Consider the following 23,465-nt stretch of genomic DNA (forward strand, 5'->3'; position numbering starts at 1 on the left):
CTGGCGACAATCAATCAGATTCTGATTGTTCCATTGGTGTTGCTCATTCACAAGAAAATATCAACAGATCACCAAGTCCTTTAAGCCTGACCTGCCATCCAATATGGTGGATTTGCCTCAGGCCTCAATTTGTCTGTACCAAATCCTTACAGTCCACAATCCCCTGATCATTCAAAAATGAATCTGCTTCCTCTTCTAATGAGCTAGTCTCTTTCACTCACTGATGCAGAATTCCAGAGATTTTCTGCACTCTGTGAAGAAATTTCCTATAACTAATCCTTTTTCAGGACAATTCAGATCCTTTTGAAAGGGAGGTTTCTGTGTGTGGCTGTGGTGTAGACCGCATGCTTCATTGAACGTACTGCAATACATTAACAAAATAACTCTTTAGATTCGCCCTCTTATTTATGCCTACTAATTTACAGTTGGCTGCAAATGTAAGGTGGAATTGTCTGGAAATTCTCCTTTCTTAAATAAGAGACAAAATGGCCCAGGCAGGTGGTTAATTAATTGGACACTATAAATTGTCCTTGGTGTGCCAAAGAGTGGTAAATCTGGCAAGAATTTATGGGAATGTATGGTGAACAAAGTGGGATTGGTATAGGATTAGTGTGAGTGGATGTAGACTCTGGTGAGGGGCCTCTAATTACCAATCCACTGATGCAGCAATGTGACTGGAAATTACAGGGTCTGTAGTAAAACCATTTAAAGTTTTAAAAAAATCTTCATCTAATTTTTAAAGTGGGATCAAGGAAAGATTGGAATTTCTAAATATAATACAATAAAATTATATCATTGGCGTTGCTTGCTGCTGGGCATAACTTTGGACTATTGGTGGACTCGTTTTCTTACTAAAGTCACACTGCACACCTTTTTTTACAGAGCAGTTTTAAAAAATAATGATTTGAGATCAAGACAAGAATTAACAGCACACCTTACGAATCAATGGCCTTCCCCAGGAGCTTTGGATGCAGACGCGGTTGCTTTAGATACACTCCTGTACAGAAAACAGTGTGGACAGTGGGATGAGTAGGTTTACATTTCAATTATTAAAGTTATTTTGAAGTTATGATTGTCCTATAAAAGTACTTTCTAAACTAAGAATCCATCTATTTATGTCATGAGTACTTGAACTACCAATGTATAGAAAGTTACGGACTGGCGAATGTGATGTGAGTTGCTTAGTGCATTGCCACGGGGGGGGGGGGGGCAAAGAGCCTGTTTCTGTGCTGTATGACTCATACCCTGGCCAAGTTGTTTCTATTTGTTTTAAGGTTGAAAAGGTGAGGAGAGTTTGTTTCAAAGGTGATCTATCAAATGGATTTGATGAGTGACTTTTAAGAGATTTTACATGACTGGAGGTTGAAGATTGAACAAATAGTATTTCCCAGGGTGAAAGTATGAAATGCCAGAGAAAATATTTTACAATAACGAGGCACGTTTTAAGGATAATTTGGAAGCTTTTTTTTTTACAAGGGATGGTAGGGAGCCGGAATGCTCTGCCACGTGTGGTGGTAGAAACAGGTATGATGGCATCTATTTAAGAGGCATTTAGGTTGGCACATGAACAGGCAGGGAATAGAGCAATGTGGACCATGTGCAGGCAAATGGAAAAGGTTGAAACAGTATCACAGTGCAGACACGGTGGGCTAAGAGGCCTGTTTTCTGCTGTACTATTCTATTTTCTATGACCTGAATAGGTAATTATATTTGAGTTTCATGAAATGTTGACATAACTGTGGGAGGAAGTAACATATTGAAGGACATTTGGAGAGGAAAGAGTTGAGATTTTGCAGAGATGGTGCAGGCAAACACTTATTGAGGAGTGGCATGATGGAAGAAGAGAGCAGACAATAACCAAGGAGAACTGCTACTACTATGAGCAAAGATGGGGCTAGGAATATTGGGTAATCATGGAGTGGGAACACACAAGGAAGCATGAGAAGTCTCATTGCAAAAATGGATTTGAAGTAGGCATAAAGTTAGATTAGATAATGACATGCTTGTGATAAAGTGAAAGAGAAGATGATTATTTTAGTAGGGCTTAGAGTAGTAAACATGGAGTGAGGGAATAGTTGATCAACTCCATAAAAGAGAAATGTCTTCCCAAATTTAGGACCAAGGGTTAGACGTGAAGTATTGACATGCAGTTGTGAATGAATTGGGGAGAGAGGGTAAATATGGAGTGAGAGAATGGTTAATCAACTCCATAAAAGAGAAGTGTCTTCCCAGATTTAGGACCAAGAGTTAGACATGTGGAGTATTGACATGCAGCTGTAATGAACTGGGGGGAGGGGTAGACATATTCCAGAGGAGTTATTGGAAAAGGAAGACTGTATTTTGTGAGGTACATGAAGCAATTACAGGGTCTTGTATATGAAGTACTTGACAAGATAAAATGAGTGATACAATCCGGGTGCCAGGACCAAGAGTATAGATTGATGAAGTTACCTAGGAGGAGGAACAGGGATGAAATGGACTCTACAAGGTGAATTAAGATTGATATTACTCTTGTATAGCAGTTGAGGGAAGAATGTTTTGAAGGTATTTGTGAAAGTTTATATTTATAACATGTACTTCTTAGTCAGAAATAATTGATAGTATTTGAGTTGTAAGTAATCTGTACTTCTAACTTGATGCCATTTCAATGTGGTGGTTGATGAATGTAATTCTAGATCTTTTTCTACAATGCCTAAATAGGGATTTTTGGAGGAAGTGAGAACTGGTAGCCAATATTTACACTCACTAAAATCTAATGAGTTGGTCTGTGTAATCATAGTATTGTCAATATAGTTACAAGTGGCCATTTTCTATTCAATATGATCATTGTTTTAACCAGCATTCCAAAATTTGTTTGCAATTGACAATTCTTCAGTTGATGATTTTGCAATATTCATTGCATAATGCAAACTGAATACAACCATGTAAAAGAAGGTTGCAGTGTTTGAGGCAAATAGACGTAGAAGCACAGTAACACAAACATTTTAGGAGAAAACTAGCATTTTTTTCCAAAAAAAAGCTACCATTTCCAGGTGCATCTTTCCTAGTCTTTTGAAATCTAGACATGTTTTGGCAATAAATTTTAGTGTTGTAATCTAATTGTAATTTAATGTTTGCTTCATACCTACTTTCACACACTGTCTTGTTCAGATTCTAATGTGGTGATTTATTTTTGCAGGCACAGTTTTCAAAGCTTGGAACAACTCTCAGCAGAGATCAGCCTTTCTTCGACCTCCTTAGATCCATTACACTCACAGAAAGAGGGCGAAGAAGGACACGGAAATTCAAAAAGTGATGGTAACATTTTTACATATAAAAATGATGTGCTGCCACATGATCATTATTGTCATTATTTAGTAGCATAGGCAGCCACTGATCCCAGGATCATGGGTTTGCACCTCTGGTGGACTGGAGTGTCCTCTCCAGGGCGCAAGCCTGGGCGGGAAGGTTTGAAGAACCGGCTGTTGCCCACACAGCAGGTACCCCCTCTCCACGTCACTGATGTAGTCCAAGGGAAAGGGCAAGCACTGATGCAGCTTGGCACCAGTGTCAATGCAGAGGTTGCCAGAGTGAAGTTGTAAACAACATCAAACTACCTTGGGGACCCTAGCTCTGGATTTCTTTCTCGGGGTTTACTCCTGAAGCTATTCCCATGGGTGGGTATGGCTGCAAGGCAGCTGTGGTTTAAAATCAGTTTTTTCCTTCTCCTAGACGGGCTGCCATCCAAGACTGACAAGCCTCACCTGCCCAAAGCAACTGGTTTTGAGATGCCAGTGGTCCGCCTTTGCCCCTTCTCTTGTCAGTAGAAACAGTTCTGGGCCTAGTAGCTAAGCCACACGTGAAGGCCAAGAGTTGGATTTGGTTGTCAGAGGCTGCTAGGAGATGCACACTATCTGGGGCACTTTATAGGTAGTGGGAGCTTATCCCTAACTACCACCCCAGCTATGACAACCTTAGGAACCCACTTAATATACTAATACATTCTGAAGTTGTGCTGAAATTAAACCTGCTGCCATTCAGTTTGTACAGGATGTCAGCTGTCCATAGCTTTGTTCTAAAGGAGAACACTACAACGTATTGGATTTAGTTAAACACATTTATTAAAAAAAAATGCAGTTAGCCCAGTTAAATTATAGGAACTATTGTTTGAAAATTCTGTCACATCCCTGCGTTCCACTTGCTAGTTCTTGCCCTTTGTTTGCAATTACTGATGAGATTGATTGTGTTTCTTAGATAATTGGGTTAACAGTAAAGTAAATGGAAATACGAGAAGACTACTTACTAACCTCTACCACATAATCAATGGATCAGAGCTAAACGCTGCTGTCCTGCCACACCCAGATGTGAATGGAGTTGCAATACACATAATGCTTCAATAGCTCTGGTCAGGCAGCATCTGTGGAAATCAATAATGAATTGAATTGATTTGCATTGACTTTATTTCTTACATCCTTCACATACATGAGAAGTAAAAATCTTTACATTACATCTCCGTCTGAATGTGCAATGTGCAAATTATAGTAATTTGTAGTAAATCATATGTACAACAGCACAGTCAATATAGCTTAGAAATACCATTGTATCAGCGTGAATTAATCAGTCTGATGGCCTGGTGTAAGAAGCTGTCCTGGAGCCTGTTGGGTCCTGGCTTTTATGCTGCGGTACTATTTCCCGATGGTAGCAGCTGGAACAGTTTGTGGTTGGGGTGACTGGGGTCCCCCATGATCCCCTGGGCCCTTTTTATGCACCTGTTGTTGTAAATGTCCTGAGTAGTGGGAAGTTCACAACTAGAGATGTGCTGGGCTGTCGGCACCACTCTCTTCAGAGTCCTGTGATTGGGGGAAGTACAGTTCCCATACCAGGCAGTGATCCAGCCAGTCAGGATACTCTCAATTGTGCCTCTGTAGAAAGTCCTTGGAACGTGGGGACTCAAGCCAAACTTGTCCAACCGTCTGAGGTGAAGGAAGCGCTGTTGTGCCTTTTTCACCACACAGCCAGCTTGTACACACTGCATGAGATTCTCAGGGATGTGTATACCAAGGAACTTGAAGCTGTTCACCCTCTCAACCCAGCTGATGTCAATAGGGCTGGCCCTGTCTCCATTCCTCCTGTGGTCCACAACCAGCTCTTTTGCTTTTGCGACATTGAGGGAGAGTTTGTTTTCTTGATGTCTCTGTACCAGGGTGAATAAACAAACAGTCCATGTTTCGGGCCAAGACCATTCATCAGGACTGGAAAGGAAGGGGAAAGTTACCAGTATAAGATGGTGGGAGGTGAAGGAGGACAAGCTAGATGGTAGCAGCATGCTCGGTTGCAGTGGCTTCTATGGGGTCAGCCAAGGGTGTGCAGTCTAACAGCGAGTCATTGTCTTAGTCACTTTCCTTGTGATCACAAGACCCAGAAGGACACTGTTAACGTTGAATGCTACTAATTCGATTCACTGATTTATTGGCGGATGGTGGCCTTGTTCATGGTGAGGTCTAGGCCTCAAGCCACAGAGTCACCTGTTTACAGCTGCCCAGGAGAGAGGCATTGGAGTTGATGTGCTCCACTGGAGTGTTGGGGGCTGTGTGGAATGGGATCCAGACTGGAGTTAGTGCTGCCCCCCAGTGTTCGTTCAGTAGAAAACAAGCCCTGTTGTGTTCAACTGCAGACTCCTGCAACATTCATGAACTCAGGATCCCAGACTACTTATTTTTGTGTGACTGTATTTTATAGATATGTTATATGTGCTATATGTGTCTTGTCTTGTGCTGTGTATGACTCTTGCTACTGTGTTTTGCAGCTTGGCCGTGGAGTAACGCTCTTCCATTTGGCTGTATTCATGGGTATTCATGTACGGTTGAATGACAATTCAACTATGAACTGTGTGAAGCCAGCTGGTGAGTAGGGGGATGAAGAAAGAAGCTGGGAGGTGATGGGTGGAAAAGGCAAATGACTAGAGAAGAAGGAATATGAATAAAAACAAAAAAAGGAGAGTGGACCAAAAGAAGGAGGAGGGGCACCAAGGCGAAGGTGATAGGCAGGTGAAGAGAGGGGTACGAGGCCAGAGTAGGGAATGAAGAAGGGGGAGGGGGGAAATTACTGGGAGAGATTGATGTTCATGCCTAGATGGAATATGAGGTGTTGCTCCTCCAACCTGAGAGTGTCCTCATTGTGGCAGAAGAGGAGACCATGGACCGACATGTTGGAACAGGAATGGTGATAGGAATTAAAATGGCTGGCCACTGGGAAATTCCACTTCTTGCGGATGGAGCGAAGGTGCTTGACAAAGCAATCCCCCAATCTACGTCGGCCCTCACTGATATAGAGGAGGCTGCATTGGGAGCACTGAAGATAGTAGATGACTCCAACAGATTCACAATTGAAATGTTGCCTCATCTGGAAGGGATGTTTGTGGCCCTGAATTGGGGTGAAGGAGGAGGTGAATAGGCAGGTGTAGCACATCTGATTGCAGGGATAAGTGCCAGGAAGGAGATTAGTAGGAAGGGACAAATGGGTAAAGGAGTCACAGAGGGAGTGATCCCTATGGAAAATGGAGAGTGGGGGATGGGGTGGGGGGGGTAGCAAAGGTATGTTTGGTGGTAGGTTCCCATTGAAGATGGCAAAGGTTGTGGAGAATGATGTGTTGGATGCACAGACTCATGGGGTGGTAGGTGAGGACAAGAGGAACTCTATCACTGTTGAGGCAATGGGAAGATTGGACGAATGCTGATGTCCAGAACATGGAGATATTGGTGAGGGCAGCATCACTGGTGGAGGAAGGGAAACTGCATTATTTGAAGAAGGAGAACATCTCTGATGTCCTAGAAGGGGAAGTCTCATCCAGAGAACAGATGTGTGGAGACGAAGAAACTGAGAAAAGGGAATGGCATTTTTACAGAAGACCAGGTACAAAGGAATATAATCAAGATAGCCATAGGAATTGGTATGCTTATAAAAGATATCAGTAGACAGTTTGTCTCTAGAGATGGAGACAGATTGAGAAAAGGGAGCGGGGTGTCAGAGATGCACCAAGTGAATTCAAGGGCAGGGTGGAAGTTGAAGACAAAGTTGATAAAATTGACGAGCTCAGCATGGGTGCATGAAGTTTTCAATGTAGCACAGAAAGAGTTGGGAACGATTACCAGGGAAAGCATGGAACATGGACTGTTTTGCATAGTCATTGAAAAGGAAAACATACAGCAGCTGGGGCCCATGGTTACACCTTGAGCTTGGGGAAAGTCAGAGGAGCTGAAAGGGAAATTATTGAAGGTGAGAAATCATTCTCCACAACTTCCACCACCTTCAATAGGACCCAACCACTAAATACATCTTTACCTCTCTTCCCACACCCTCACACCCCACCACCCAACTTTCAGTTTACTGCAGGGATCACTTCCTCTGTGATTCCATTGTTCATTTGTCCCTCTCTGTTAATCTCCCTCCTGTTATCCCTGCAAGTGGCAGAGGTGTTACACCTGCCCATTTATCTCCTCCCTCACCTCCATTCAGGGCCTCAAACAGTCCTACCAGTTGAGGCAACCCTTAACCTGTAAATCTGTTGTGGTCGTTTAATATATCTGCGCTCCTGATGCAGCCTCCTCTACATCAATGAGATCTAATTGGGGGGACTGCTTTGTCAAGCACCTCTACTCCATCCACAACAAGCTGAATTTTCCAATGTCAACTATTTTAATTCCTATTTCCATTCTAGTTCTGGCATGTTGTTCCATGGCTTCATCTTCTGCCAAGATGAGGCCACTCTAGGTTGGAGGAGCAACACCTCATATTCTGTCTAGATAGACACCAACCTGATGGCATGAACATCGAATTCTTCAACTTCCAGTAATTTTTCCCCCTCCCTTTCTTTCATCCTCATTCCTCACTCTGGCCTCTGACCACTTCTCCACATTTACCTATCAGCTCCCCTAGTTTTTCCTCCTCTTTCCTGTTCTCCCATGGCCCACTCTCTTCTCCTATCAGCTTCCTTCTCCAGCCATTTGCCTTTTTCATCTATCATCTCCAGCTTTTCACTTCATCTCTCTTCCCACCCATGTTCTAGCTTGTCCTCCTTTCCCTTCCCTCACATTTTTATTCTGGCATCTTTCCCTTTCCTTTCAGCCCAAAATGTCAAGTGTTTATTTATTTCCATAGAGGCTGCCTGACCTGCTGAGTTCCTCTAGCATTTTGTGTGCCTTGGTTTGGATTTCCAGCATCTTCAGAATCTTTTGTGAATGGTGCTGGAGAGTTTATTCAGCTGACTGGAGAAGGCTCCCCAAATATCTCCAGCCTTAAGTGATGGGGGAGTGCAAAAGTGAAAGCTGAAGCATTTGCAAGCAGCTTCAGCTAGAAGCGCTGAATAGATGATCTGTCTTGGCCTCCTCCTGAAGTCCCCAGCGTGGAAGATATCAGACTTGAACCAATCCAATCTGCTCCACTGATACCGAGATACAGCAAAGGCTATAGGACTGCCAACATACTACAAATAGTACTGAAGACTTGTGCTCTGGAACTTGCTGCACTTTAGCCAAGCTGTTCCCATACAACTATAACACTGGTATCTACCTGATGATGGAAAACTGCTTGAGTATTGTCCCGTTCACAAGAAATAGAGTGATCAAACCCAGCCAATTATCGCCCCATTAGTGTGCTCTTGATCAATAGTAGAGTGATGGAAGGGATGATTGAAAGTGCCAAAAGTGGCACTTGCTTAGCAAAACTTGGCACACAGAAACTATTTTGGTTCCACAAAGTTCCTGGCCTTGTTTTTACCTTGGTCCAAACGTGGGGGGGAAAGAAGCACTGAACTCCAAAGATGATGTGAAAGTATCTGCGCTTGTTATCAAGGCAGATTTGATCAAATTGAGGTAATGGGATTTGGTAGGGGAGCCATCCACTGGTTGGAATTGTATCTACTGTACAGGAAGACAGTTGAGGTGGTTGGACTCCAATCATCTCTCCAGAGCCAATTCAGGACAATGTCCTAGGCCCAATCATCTTCAGCTGTTTCATCAATGACCTTCCATCAATCATTGTCAGAAATAAGGATGTTCACTGATGATTGCGTAATGTTTAGCACCATTCACAATTTTCAGACATCTCACCCTGCAAAAACTCATTTCAGGGAGGTAGCACCACCACCCCCACCCCCCGCAACCACATATTCCCCCACCCCCCCCGTCGACCTCCAAGGGTGTATGTATACAGGATATTTGATTATGAAAGAACACAATTTATTTGATCATATATTGAAACATATATATATTTCTTGTTGAGTATGTTGTTGGCAGTCTCAATGCTAATAGCTAAATGCTAATGCAAATAGCTTTTCTATTTTGCAAACTTTCCTTGTACTGTGATGTGGCTTGCTTGGCAGATTTGAGCATTTTGCCAGAAGTCTCAACCTCACAGCAGTCTATGTCAATGAATTTGTTAATTTTGCAAGACATCAGATTCACAAGTGTTTTGTGAGACAGCTGACTTCTGAATTCTGTCTTAATGTGACGCATCACGCAGGACATCAATAGAGTAGCTCCTTAGCAGCTAACCAGCTAGATTAAATAATGTTCGCTATGCTAACGAATGAATAACACCTGTTAAACTCACCTCAACATGTCTTTTACAGTCATTGAACCCACCTGGGGCAATAGAAAAGTGACTGTTGCAAACAGCGCAGTGAGCAACACTGTCATTATTTTTGACCCCTATTAGGCAGGGGTACACTTTAGTTAAGTCTGAGGTGAAGTACGTTTTATATTTTCTTTTCTTGGAATACTCTGCCATGGTGCTGCAGGACACTGAAGAGAGAGGGAGGGAGAGAGAGAGAGAGAGAGAGACTAAAGTCCGCCCACAGAGAAAACTGATTGCTCTCTCTTTGTGCTAAGTAGACCTATCAAGATGCTCTCCCTGTCACTCCCTCGCTATGTCTTTCACGCTTTCGCTCTTACTCTCAAAAAAATCGACTTCCAGGATATTGTATATAATTTGCGGGCATCAGGGAGCCGCTATCAATATGCGGGAGACTCCTGGAACTTCCGGGAGAGGTGGGATGTCTGCAACTTGTATAATGAAGCAGTCCACACTAAATATAGCAATATTGAATAATATCCAGGCTTGGGTTGATAGGTGGCAAGTTGCAATAGTTAACTACCTTTTCGCCTGACATTCAATGGCATTACCATCACCAAATTTCCCATTACCAATATCCTGGGGCTACCAGGACCAGAAATTGGACTGGAGTAGATGTGTACACAATGTGACAAGAGTGGGCCAGGGACTAGGAATCCTGCAGTGACTAACTTGGCTCCTAATTCTTAATTGTTCTCCACTACAAGTCTTAAGTCAGGTGTCTGATGGAACACATTGCAAACTCTGGATGTATGCAGCTTCAATAACAATTAAAAGCTTGATTCCGAACAGGAAGATAGCAGCCGACTTGATAAGCACCACATCCTCAAGCATTCACTTACTTGACCACTGATGTTCGATAGCAACAATTTGTACCATCTTCAGAAAGCATTTTTGGCAATTTTCCAAGACATCCTAGATGGTACTTTCTAAACCCATAACCTGTCCCACCTAGAAATTACCCCTCCAAGTCACATACCAATCTGATTTGGAAATGTAGTGCTATTCCTTCATTGTTGCTGGTCAGGATCCAATTCTGACCCTAACAGCATTATGGGTATGACTGTATGTCAGGGACTACAGTGATTCAATAAGGCATCTCACTTCCAGCTGCAAGGGCAGTTAGGGATTGGCAATTAGATACTTAGCCCCCAAAGCCACGTTTGAATGGATATATAAAATGTTCCCATCATGAAGCTCAAATTAAGCATTTTCCTCATTTATGGATAGAGGATTCAGCTGTTACCCAGGTTGTTATTTATTTCTTAGAGATGAGCTTAAAAGCAGCATAAATGAAAGTTTGACTGAAAGTCATCCAGTCTTGTGACTAATGAAGCTAAACATATAGGAGAAAAACTAAAATATGTCCTTTTTCAGTTCAGCTCACTCAGAAGGCATGGCTCACTGTTGCCCTCTGAGGGTGTGATTAGCTTGCCTGCCCCTCTATACTGTTCTAGTGTGTGTGGTAAAGCTACTCCAACAATGTAGTTGGGTAGAATGTTCCAGGGTAATGACTTAAAGAATGGTGAATTGTAGTTCACTGCACTAATCTAATAAATGTTATTGGACTGAGTAAGTTGGAGGCTTGACTTCAGTAAATTGCTTTGAATGCAATGAAACAAAATTACAGATGATGGAAATACTCAACACACTTAGCAAGATTTCCCTTGTGTTAGTTCCAGGTTGACACTAGCCAATCATATTTTCTACGTTATTACTTGAAAATGGATTACAGCAATTCTTCTACCACTCAACCTATTCTGTGCTTGCTCTCTTGCGCTCCTTTTCAATAACTGGATTACTTCAGCAACATTCTAATCGGTGGGATCCAGTGTAGAATTATAGAATTTTAGAAGGTGACACCAATGCATCCACTACCCACAAAACCTCTACCTTCAGAATTCTAGGATGCAGGTGATCAGGTTCTACAAATATTTCCTTTAGGTCTCATTAATTTCCCCATATTTTGTTTTATTAATGCTAATTTCTTAGTTTTTCCATTTACTCTGGGCCAATTTTTCTACATTATTTCCATAAAGTGTTAATGGCAGCAGATTAAATTGTAGTGTTCAAAAGGAGCTGGGTAAGTATTTGAAAGCCACAAATTTTCAGGGCCATGTAGAAAGGGTGAGGAGATGGTACTAGCTTGGATTGGTCTTGCAAAGAGCTGGGACGGTCTCAATGAGCCAAATGATCTATTTCTGTGTTGTAAAACAAAAAGAGAAATTGGGGGAAAGACTCAGTAGGTCAGGCTGTATTGATGGGATGAGAAACAGAATCAATGTTGATTATTTTTTCATCTCCTCTTGCTGTTACCATTTTAAAATTGAGATTTAGTTGTGATTTATCTTTTATGTGAATAAAATTGTGTAATTTCCTTCATAACAGATCAGAATGTGCTTAAAACAAAACAATTGTAACATATTTTCTTTAAATTATAGGGAAGGAGGACACTCCCTCATTACTTGGTCTATGTGGATCCTTGACTTCCATGACCAGCTACAAATCTCTTACAAGCTTGAAATCCAGTGAATGCCTTGCAAGTCCGAATGCTGAGATTAGCAGCCCAGGGCTCACTCCATTTTAGGAGCAACTTGTCATCCAAACCAGAGTGAACCTGGTATCTTGGTATGCACTGAAGTGACACCCCAATTAATTAACCAATCCTGACAACTTGAGACTTTAATAGGTCCAATAATTTTATTTAATCAGAAAACCAACTGACAATGCACTGCTGCACTGTTTCATGATACCACAACCATCTGCAAAAGATTCAGGTCACTTCATGCGGAGTGCTTTACTTGAATGCGTTTGCTTTGGAAATTGTTCCTGGTATTTAAAAAGTGTTGGCTGCACTGTTTGTCTTGTTTCTTTCCTTCCTAAAATGGCTGGTTAAGGGAGTATTTGGTAAAAGTGTTTTTGTTTACTGCTGAAAATTTTGAGAATTTGCAGAAGGTCCAAGCCATATAGTTGTGTATTTGTGGATCAAAAAGGGTGTTAATATGTACAATTTATTTCATTACTAGCTTAAAATGTTACTATTTTTTCAGGCGATTTTAAGTGCAATTGTTTTTGTTCTAATTAAGTCTGCAGATTTCTGGGTATGTCTGCTGTTGTGCATTTGTTTTGAAGAACTTCCAGTCCATCTAGCTTCTGACATTCTAACTGCTTGTATTAAAACTATTTCCCACAGATGCAAGTGAAGGTGATGCCTAATTGTTGTCTTGAATTACTTGATTAAATCAAAATGCCATGCCCTTTGATATTCTGCCAGGACTGAATTTATCAATGTTAATGTAAAAGTTTGAGATGCCTTTTTCAAAACAAAGTAAATGGTAGCAAACATTTGATGGTGTTCCTGATTTTTGAAAGATGGTGGTGTTCACATTGTGGCAGGGTCTGTCTATTCACGTTGGGAACAAGGATTGGTTGCCAATCAATCTTGCACTGGTTCTAATGCCATATTTCATATTGTAATTGTCTAACGTCACTGTTACTACATCAAATATTGTTTCTGATACATTTCCCTTTGTCATTGCAGAGATGGATAAATTTGCCATTGAAAGAAATTAATAAATCAGCAAGTAAAGATGTTAGGAATTGTAGGAGCTATTTTTGATGCTTTTATGTATGTAGCAAAAAAAATTGCCACTAGGATACATTGATTATTTATTACCTGTAATCAGGTATGATATTCTCCCCAAAGACTTTGTTTTAAATTGAAAGTTGCATTTCAGTCTTTGACTCTATTGCATATTAAAAATTGTCAATACCTTTTGATCTTTTTAAATGCACATTAGCTATGTGGTTTGTGTGGTTTAAAAGTACAATGGTTCATCATTTTACTTTGAAAAGTTTACACACAAAACTAATCACAGGGACATTTGGTGGACAGAATCTTTTTGCTTTATTTTAAGAACAATCATCTCGCCCAATTTTTATTGTTTACATTTAAATACAATCTGTTAGTCAGTAATTTGTGTACTGAACTAGTATTAAGCTGCTGGTAACATGTACATACTGCATGATAAGTTTTTCTTTTTGTACCAGTATGTATTCACAGAATATTTACTTTGTTCTGTCTTATCTAAATGAAGAAGTCAAAAAGCCTAAACTGTATTCATTTTTGTCTTGATAAGTTACGTGAGTCTTAATAACTGCATGTATAATAAAAGTGAAACAAACTCTGCTATTTGGCCATCTATATGAATATTTTGACTTCAGCTGTAATATGAAAATTATTCATCCTCAACTTTATCTCAAAGGATGTGTATGAGCATGGGAATAAACAGTAAAGGTGTGGCATTTACTGTTCATTACAGCTACCAACCGATTGTGGGCTTCTGAGTAGCAACTTGTCATGAACACTGCCCTCTCATTTCCTCCCCAGACCTGAGTAAGAGCAGGGTAAGCATAAGTATTTTTACCAGCAACCCCACTGAAGAATTCTGAGACTTGCGGATATATTATAAAACTGAACCTGTGCAAAATTATGCAGTTGATAAAAATGAGAAAAATTATACTGAAATAAGGAAGTAGGATTTCTTCCCCACGTTGAAGGAAAGCACCAATTAAGGATTGAGTCTCTGCCATTGAAAGTGCATAGGTTACTCGGTAGTGATAAGATTTATAAAGCTGCTTTAAAAAAATAATTACTACTCAGATTGACATTGAAACATCTAGGGAGTGGGTACGTAGCTGAAATTCATGCTGTCAGCTGACTTGAATGAGAAGTGCCATTACAGGATCGTTTGTAACCTATAATTCAAATCCCTCCCTGGGTGCCCCAAAGTGCTTTACAGATAACACGCTTTATAAAGGTGGCAACAGTGGTATCCTAATTAGTACATGACCTCCCACCCCAGCTTTGTTGCCTGGCTGTTCATCTCAACTAGGAAAAGTTTAAAGTCAAATTTGTTCTGTTCTCTTCACAAAAAAAAGGGATGAGTACAACAAAGGAATTTCTGTGACAGGCTAGAGACCAAGGGAACTTATTTGGAGGAGATTAAATTGAAAGTCAGGGATGGGGGTGCTGAGATCAATGCTTGACTTGCAGTTCCAGAAAAATCTGGAAGACAATGCTTGAAATATTCAGCAAAATTTATTAGAAATGAAAGTTAATGTTTGGTCTTGAGAGCTATACTGTGCTCAGTCATGATGAGATGTGGTTCCGGGTTTGCCAGATATCTTACATTGTTCTGGAGAAGCCCAAAGTGAAGGCAGTCAGGAGTGAGATGACGAAGAGACAGACGATTGGAAGCTTGGGGTCACTTTTGCAATTGAACAGAACTGTTTCACAAAACAGCCAATCCATATTTGGTTTCTTCATTGTAAAGACCATATTGCAAGCACAAATGGAATACACTAGATTGGAAGTTAAAGCAAATCTTTGCTTCACCTAGTATTGGTAGGAAGCGATAAAAGCAGTTGTTTCGTTGTGGAGGAAAGTGCCATGAGAATGGGAGTGGGTGGATGTTGGGATGGACAAATGAAACGGGGAAATTGCAGATGGTACAATTCGGTTTAAAAGTGGGGAGGGGAGGGGAAGATGTGTGTTATATTGGAATTGCATTGAACGTATCAGAATTTGGATAATGAACCTCTCAAAGTGAAGGTTGGTGGGGTGAAAACTAGGACAAGGGTGACCTTATCTTTGCTGTTTCTAACTGCCACCTGGTCTGCTAAGTATTTTTATAGAAGATGGAGCAGTGTAGTATAGTTCGAAGTAAATTTATCATCAGGTTTGCTTATAATGACAAGTGATTATTGTCCTGCAGGCATTCTCAATAAATCTAATAACCATAATCAAATCGTGAAAGACCACAACAACTTGGCCATTCAATCAGTGTACAAAAGACAACAAACTGTGCAAATACAATAATCAATATTGAGAATGTGCGATGAGTCCTTGAACGCAAGTCCATAGGTTGTGGGAATAGTTCATTGTTAGGGCAAGTGAAGTTATTTCCACCCCCCCCCCCAGCTTCAATAGCCTGATGATTGCGGTAATAACTGTTTCTATACCACCTTCATGATGGCAGCAGCGAGAAGGGAGCATGGGTGGTGAGGGCCCTGATGCTGAGTGCTGTTTTCCTGCGGTAAATCTCCATGTAGATGTGCTCAATGGTGGAGAGAGCATTAACCATAATGGACTGGGCTTATATCTACTTTTTTTTTTAAAAGGATATTTTGTTCAAGGGCACTGGGGTTTCAACATCAGGCTGTGATGCAGCCAGTCAATATACTCTCACCACACATCTATAGAAATTTGTCAAAGGTTGAGATGTCATGCTGAACATTTGCAAACTCCTAAGGAAGCAGAGGCTCGTGAACCTCTGGTTTCCTCCTGTAGTCAACTACCCCCTTGGTCTTGCTGACATTGAGTAAGAGGTTGTTGTTGTGGCACCACTCAGCCAGATTTTCAATCTTCCTCCTATATGCTCATTTATCATCACCTTTGATTCTGCCTAAGACAGTGGAAACATCAGCAAACAACATCAGAAACACAGCGTCGCAGCAGTGCTTAGCCACTCTGTCATAGGTGTTTAGGGGGCTCAGCACATAGCCTTATGATGCACCTGTGCGGATGGAGATTGTGCATCTGAGCTAACTACAATGCCAACGTAAACTAATCCCGTTTGCCTACACATTGTTTATATTTCTCCACTCCCTGCTTGTTCACGTGTCTGTAATGTGCCTCCTAAATGTGATTGGTGCATTTGCTTCCACACATTCCAGGGATTTGCCACAGTGTTAGAAGTTAACTTGCATCATAAATCTCCTTCAAACATTTCTCCTCACGGTAAAACTATGCCTTTTAGTATCTGACATTTCCACACTGGGAAAAGTCCTATTTACCCTGTCAATCTCTCAATGTTATTTCCAGTGGGTTATCCCTTGGTCTCTCCTCCAGAGAAACAAGCTTGTCGAACTTCTCCTTATAGGTATTACCTTCCAACCCAGGCAACGGCCTGGTAAATCTCTTGCAGCCATCCTGAAGTCTCCACATGCTGCTTGTAATGCAGCAACCAGAACTGCACACCATACTCAGTTGTAGCCTAACCACAGTTGTATATGACTGCAACATGACTCCCCAACCTTTGTACTCAATACCCAAACCGATAAAGGTATACACGCTGTAAAATTTCTTTACCTCCCTATCTACTTGTGTTACCACTTTCAGAGAGTTCCCCAAGATATCCTGTATATCAATACTCCCAAGGGTCCTGTCATATTTTTTGTCTCTTATACTTGAGCTCAAATTGCAGCTCTTCACACTTTTTCTGGATTAAATTCCATCTGCCATTTCTGCACCTGTATTTCCAACTTGTTTTCATTTCAGATCTATTGTCTTACAATTACAATTTGGAAACATAGTTAACTGCAAAATTAATTTCTGAATCAGTTAAACCTAATCCTACTGCATACAGAAAATTCAATCAAAAAAAAAAATCTCAGGGCTTTTGAGAAAGTGACTTGAGATTGTTTGACAATACAGTGAAGTTCAGTTATCCATTTATTTTTGCCACCAATTCGTGGTAAAACCCAACCTGTTGGAGGAACTCAACCCAAAACATTGACTATCTCTGCCCCCACACATGCTGTTCAGCCCACTGACTTCCTACTGCAACTTGCCTTTTTACTCTTGATCCTAGCATCTGCAGTCTCTTGTGCCTTATCAACTCTTGCTGCCTTGCAATGAGCACCAAAGGAAGATGCCAAAAATAGGGCACAGCTTACTTCTTCGGTTGTCCATCGAAATCTGACGACGCCCACTCCTTTAATGGTGAGATCTTTGACTATCCTGGATCCACAAGCTCTGTTGCAGGTGGGACATGTATATGAAGTAGTGGTGGCAACCATGGCTGCATTTCTCCTGGCTCTCTTCTGGTTGTTCTTTCCATCTCCAGAATATGAACCCCGTCTCTACACAGCTGTCGCCGAGTGGTATGGTCAGCAACAACCTCCTCCAGGTCCTCAGGCCTGATCCTGCATTCTTCATCTGACCCTTATATAGCACCTCGGCCTTCCAGCCGAGTATCGACCATGATGTAGCTGGCCGTACAACACTCTGCGGGGTAGCTGACATGGGGGCATCCTTATCACGTGCCCCAGCCACTGCAGCTGATGCTGGGTGATCATGGTCTCAATACTCCTGCACAGCTTAACAATTATGCTAACACTACCCAAGCCCATTACAAAATTTTTAAGTTTCTTGGTATGCCAGTATGTCAAATGCTGCAAGGTATCTTTTGAATGTTTTTGTAAAAATGCCTTTTAAAATGTTTTCACTGTGGTGGTGCTTTTTATCTATTTTTCCTAAATTACCATAGGAAACACCACCTGCAGCAGATCTTCAAATACCTTTGTCTAGTTTTCCAACTTATGATGCCATTTGGTCATAGCTAGGCTGCTAGGAAAAAAAGGGTAGTTCCAAGAGCCTGTCTTCACAACCTTTCAAATGATAATATGTCAATGCACAATCACACATGGCCTTTATAGAATGCAGACAACTTTTTAAAATCCCATGTAAACAATTCTTATGGGGAAAGGTGAACTTCTGTACACATGCAGCCATATCTGGAAACCTAAAAATGAATTGGAGGGGAAAAGTAGTTTAAAAACTGACATCTGTCCTCATAAAATCTTTTTACTTTACACAAGACATTAATCAAATCAAAAGGTCTGGTGATAGTATGTGCATTGTTTATTTTACATCTAAAATGAGGAAAAAAAATTGCACAATTTCTCAAATTTAAGATTTACTCAACTCTATTTTCAGGAAATAATCTTCATTACAATAAATTGAGTGTTCAGATAAAATATACCCACAACTACCTGACCAGTCCATTTTGTGTTTATTAACTGCACCGGCAGAGATTTTGTCGTTATAAATCTTTTAGTGGGATTATTTTTAAGGTGTAAAACAAAGGCAACATTGCTATGCTTGTGGCTAGTTAAGGTTTCCATAATAGTTAGCTGATATACTTTGCAAAATGTTTTGAGTTTCACTGCTTTCTAAATTGGTATTGCACTTTCATTTTCTACAGCTGCATTCCAGACATCAAATGTGATACAACTTTTCTTTACCATCTAGTTTTGTAGGTAAAATCCCACCATTTTCACAATCTTAATAAGACTATTTCACATAGCTTTCATATTATTATAACCAGACACAGTAAAACACATTAACTTTGAGGCACAGATTTCAGCAAGGTTAAGCACTGGAAAATGAACTTGTAAATATATTTCACTGATACTATTAGTGTCCATTCACAAGTAGTTTAATGTTCCAAGGGGTTCACCTCTGTAATCATGGGTAGGCCATGTTTGAAGTTTTTTTTGTCTGTAACTTTTGGCAAGAAAGTCGTTGTCATGATTACTTTCTTCCTCAGGCTCAAGCTGTATGTACTTTCTCAGCCAGCGCCTGACTTGTAGCCTTTTTTCTCTCCTGCTCTTTGTTGATTTTACGAAAAAAGGATTTTCCATATTCGTAGGAACTGATCATAATCGCACAAGCCGGTGCTACCTTCATTAATCGAGGCAACAAACCTGGGGATTAAGGCAGTGCAAAAGTTAGATCAGGAAACATTCTTACTGATCCACAGGTTTAAAAAAAAGTGTCTATTAATTTGACATGTAAGTGCAGCAGGAACTAAGTTACCTTTGATCAAATCTGAATGATCAAAATTAAAAGTTCACATTTACAACTTATCATAACATGGTACGTGGCCAAGTGGTTAAGGCACTGGACTATCTACCTGAAGTTCGTGAGTTCGAGCCCCAGCCGAGGGAACGTGTTGTGTCCTTGCGCAAGGCACTTAATCAAACATTGCTCTGCGACGACACTGGTGCCAAGCTGTATGGGTCCTAATGCCCTTCCCTTGGACAACATTGGTGTCATGGAGAGGGGAGACTTGCAGCATAGGCAACTGCTGGTCTTCCATACAACCTTGCCCAGGCCTGCGCCCTGGAGAGTGAAGACTTTCCAGGCGCAGATCCATGGTCTTGCAAGACTGACGGATGCCTTTACTTTATAACATTGAAGGTATTGATTGGACAACACTAGTGGTTAACTACTTCACAATTAATTTTCTTTGGCCATTTACAGGCTTGAGTAATGTCACCTTTAGCTAGTGTTTGTGCTGATAATCAAGGACAGTTTCAAGGATACATTCCGGCTTCAATCTTCAATAACAATGCCAGAATGCACTGATGAAAGGACCCAAACTCCGAACTCATTGACCTACCGCATCCCTGGCCCTTGTGCTTTCTGCCCTCATGGACCTCTGATTCCATGACCTACCAACCTGGGGTGACTTGCTGACCTGAGGAGTTACCAGCTGCTGTCTTCTCTGGTCTTTTGTCCACAGTGCTTGCAGACCTGTCATCTGTCCACAGACTTACTAGCCTTTAAGCAACGACCTGTACGCCGGCCTGATCTCTTAACATCCCACATCCCAGTTCCAAAACCCTAACCTCACAATATACTTAACTCCCCTGCTCTGTCCCCAAAACCATCCCAACCAACCTAAACATAAACAACTGAAGCTGAGTCATGACCTTCATGGACATCACTTTTGACTTGAAGGAACAAATAATAAAAAGAAACAAATGTTGGGCATACTTGAACTAGTGCAAGGGTGTCTAAAATGCAAATGCAGTGGATTCCGGTTAATTGGGACACATCGGGACAAGTACATTTTGGCCCAATTCAGCAGCTGCCCCAATTAGCTGAAGTTCCATGGAAATAGTTAAAAAGGTCTACAGAAGACAAATGGTAACAAATTAAGTATTTAAATGAAACAAAACAAATTAGAATACTACAGTACTATAAAACTATTTATTGACAGAATAATTCATCCAGTTTATTCAATGAAAAAGATCAAAAGACTGCCTTCATACAATGCTTGTTATGACTGCATCCTCCAAACCTTCAGTTTCATTGTAACACTGAAGGTACTGACAATAATCTTGAATGATTGTTTCAAACTGTTTGCAGTTCCTAACTTGGTGACTAACTTGTTCCTAACTTACTTTTACTCCTGGTCATTTCAGAAACCTCCAAGCCTGAATGTTTGAAACCACAATGAGCAAAACCATTTGGAATAGTCTTACTGCTTATTTCTTGCTAACTGTCAGCAATAAAAATCACTGCTTTTTGAATACGAGCACACGCACTGATGCTATTTAAAAACTGCTCACTCAAAGCATGGTGTAGCATCAAACGGCCACACGAGTGAGCATGACTGACCTAGTTAAAACCTGTTTGGCAACAGTCTTCTGCCCCAATTAAGCAGTATTGTGTCCCAAATAAATGAAGGGAATCCTGGCAATTTTATTGATGAGTTTTTGTTTTTTAAGAGTTGGCCTAATTAAGTGGCTGTCCCAATTAACTGATGGCTCAATTACCTGGAATCCACTATACTTACTGTGAACCTAAAAAATGCACTAAGCACTGTAAGTTTGGTGAACTACAGATACCCAATTAACCAAATGGAAATAAAAAGTTGTGGCAAAAATGGGTGTCATTAAAGGAGAGTAATGAATTATTTAAAAAAGGAATGATAAGTCAATCTCAAATATGCTTTGATACAATGGATTCAGGAAAGACAAAAGGGAAGAAGGCATGGGGGGGGGCCAATAGTGACTAAGCTAAGGAAATATTCTGTATTGATCATGGTCAGAATGCACTTTGGAGTTGGAAAACAAAATTCCATTACAATACTGGGGCTATTCTGTCGTCTCTTAGGTAGTGGTGAAGATATTGAGGAGAACATTTTGAGGAAATAGCACCTACTGTATGCACAAACCATAAAACTCATATACACCAAGATTGTCTTAGCAAAAAAGGGAAGTGTGTGTGTGTGTGTGTGTGTGTGCACATGTGTGATGCAAGAGCAAGATTTAAATTGAGGTTTATTAGTTTTCTTCTAGGCCTGATAAGGAAGGCTACACTGGCGTACCTGATCCTTGGAGATTGCCCATAACAAGATAAGCAAGCAATAGTGAAGAATCTAGGAGATAGCATGCAAAATATAAGATTTAGAACAGTTATGAAGAAAGGTACTAGCCACTCCAAGGTTCAAGACTGACACTCATTTGCTATAAAAATTAAAATTAAAATTCCTGTTGCCGTTGTAGGGCAGTTTCTCCCAATGATAAAATGACTGTAAAGTCAATCCAGTGTATAGCAAGAACTTAAGTGGTTTTACTTACCTACAAATAAACCTCCAAATCCAGATTGACTAACAATTTTTTTCATTATTTTCCAGGTGGAGGATAATTTATTTTGAGAGTCTAGAACAAATATTAAGCATAGAACTTACTGGTTATATTGCATTAACTGATAATCAATTGCTTATGCTTCTAAATACAGAGATTTGCTTTTTATAAGTTAGGAAGATAATCTATCCCAGCTATATGTGAATAGCTTTTTTGGGCAAATGTGTTAATAATTGGAGAAAGACAAGTGAAACCAATATGGCAGACTGTGCTTACCTTTTTTGAAGTACTTAAAATAGTGCATGAAGTGATGTCTATAAATGTTCTATAGAGGATTTCCCCCATAACATCACAAATCACTAAATTGGAGGCAAATTACTAAAGTGGTTAAAAAATTAGCTGAATATCACGAATTTTGTTGGGATCTTAATTTTTCAATGTATTTATTAACTAACTAGATTAAAAAGGTTTAAATCCTAGTTCGTTGATACAGAAAGATGGAAGGCAGTGTAAACTTGTGCTGAAGCATTATCAAGAACTATCAGGATTAAGCTTTGGACATAACTATGGGAAATTAATTTCAATGTAACAAATACAGAATGATATGCCTGAATCTAAAAAAAACTATTACACTATTGAAAAGCCAAGAGTAGGGTTCCAAGGGGATTTAGGAATGCACAAACATAGTACATTAAAGACAATTTAGTTGGGTACAGAAAGTAATCAAATTCTTAAAGAATGTTAAACATTGTAGCTAGAATACTAGAAAACAAGAGAGACATTTATGCTGCAGCTGTACTAAATTGTTACAAGCAAACTGTGGGCTAATGAAGGAAACTGACAAAATATATGGAGGAAAGCTATTTTTACTGGTTGAATAATTTTTGGAAAAGGGCGAACATGGCAAATATTAGAGCCAAGCTGTTCTGGCACGTGAAGACTGAAGAAATTTGAAACTTTTCCATAAATAGAATTTACACTTGGTAAACAATCATTTTTAAGTCTTGAATTAACAGAATTTCAAACTATTAAAAAAGTATGGAAGAAAGGCAGATGTATCAAATTAGGTAATTTATAGCATCCATAGGGCCATTGAATGGCTTTGCTTCTGTTCTTAGCACATTCCTTTTATCACGATTGTGTGAAGTGTGATAAAAAAACTCCTGCAGCATTACATCAGTTCCCTCAAAAGTGACCAAGACCTTTGTGTGCTCTCTAGCCACAGGAAAACTCCTAAAGGGCTGGCAAGTAGCTAATGTTGTTGCGTGGTTCAAGAAGGGAAATGGAGATAATCCTGGAAATTATAGGCAAGTGAGTCTCATATCAGTGGTTTGGAAGCTTTTGGACAGAATTCTTCTGAATAAGATTTCTGAGCATTTGGAAAAGCATAGCCTATTTATGGACATTAAGGCAGTATGGCTTTGTTCAGGACAAGCCACGTCTCACTAACTAGAAACTAAAGAAAATCTGCAGATGCTGGAAATCTAAGCAAGACACACAAAATGCTGGAGGAACTCAGCAGGCCAGGCAGCATCTATGGAAAAGAGTAGTCAATGTTTTGGGCCTCATTCAGATGCATGGGATTCTTGATGACAGCTGTTCGGATTCAGTATTGGCTTGCCCATAGAAGA

General features: G+C 40.4%; 2 protein-coding genes across 8 annotated transcripts in view; one reads left to right on the plus strand and one right to left on the minus strand.

Moving 5' to 3' along the window:
- Positions 1–13,804, plus strand: part of rundc3b (RUN domain containing 3b) — a 96,533-nt gene extending 82,729 nt beyond the window's left edge. For 2 of the 6 annotated variants that reach the window (XM_072253760.1, XM_072253765.1), the window contains 3 exons: positions 883–1,029; positions 3,179–3,297; positions 12,051–13,804. In XM_072253760.1, the coding sequence (XP_072109861.1) occupies positions 883–1,029; positions 3,179–3,297; positions 12,051–12,196 (412 nt within the window). In that variant the 3' untranslated portion in view covers positions 12,197–13,804. Of the gene's footprint in view, positions 1–882; positions 1,030–3,178; positions 3,298–5,785; positions 5,883–12,050 lie in introns of all 6 variants that reach the window. The other 4 variants (XM_072253762.1, XM_072253763.1, XM_072253761.1 and 1 more) reach the window with 4 other exon arrangements.
- Positions 13,505–23,465, minus strand: part of LOC140195454 (mitochondrial glutathione transporter SLC25A40-like) — a 49,271-nt gene continuing 39,310 nt past the window's right edge. For both annotated transcript variants that reach the window (XM_072253766.1, XM_072253767.1), the window contains 2 exons: positions 21,829–21,909; positions 13,505–19,161 (listed from right to left, as the gene is read on the minus strand). In XM_072253766.1, the coding sequence (XP_072109867.1) occupies positions 19,007–19,161; positions 21,829–21,909 (236 nt within the window). In that variant the 3' untranslated portion in view covers positions 13,505–19,006. The remainder of the gene's footprint in view (positions 19,162–21,828; positions 21,910–23,465) is intronic.

This window comes from Mobula birostris, chromosome 3 (genome assembly GCF_030028105.1).
Source record: "Mobula birostris isolate sMobBir1 chromosome 3, sMobBir1.hap1, whole genome shotgun sequence".
Taxonomy (NCBI): Eukaryota; Metazoa; Chordata; class Chondrichthyes; order Myliobatiformes; family Myliobatidae; genus Mobula; species Mobula birostris.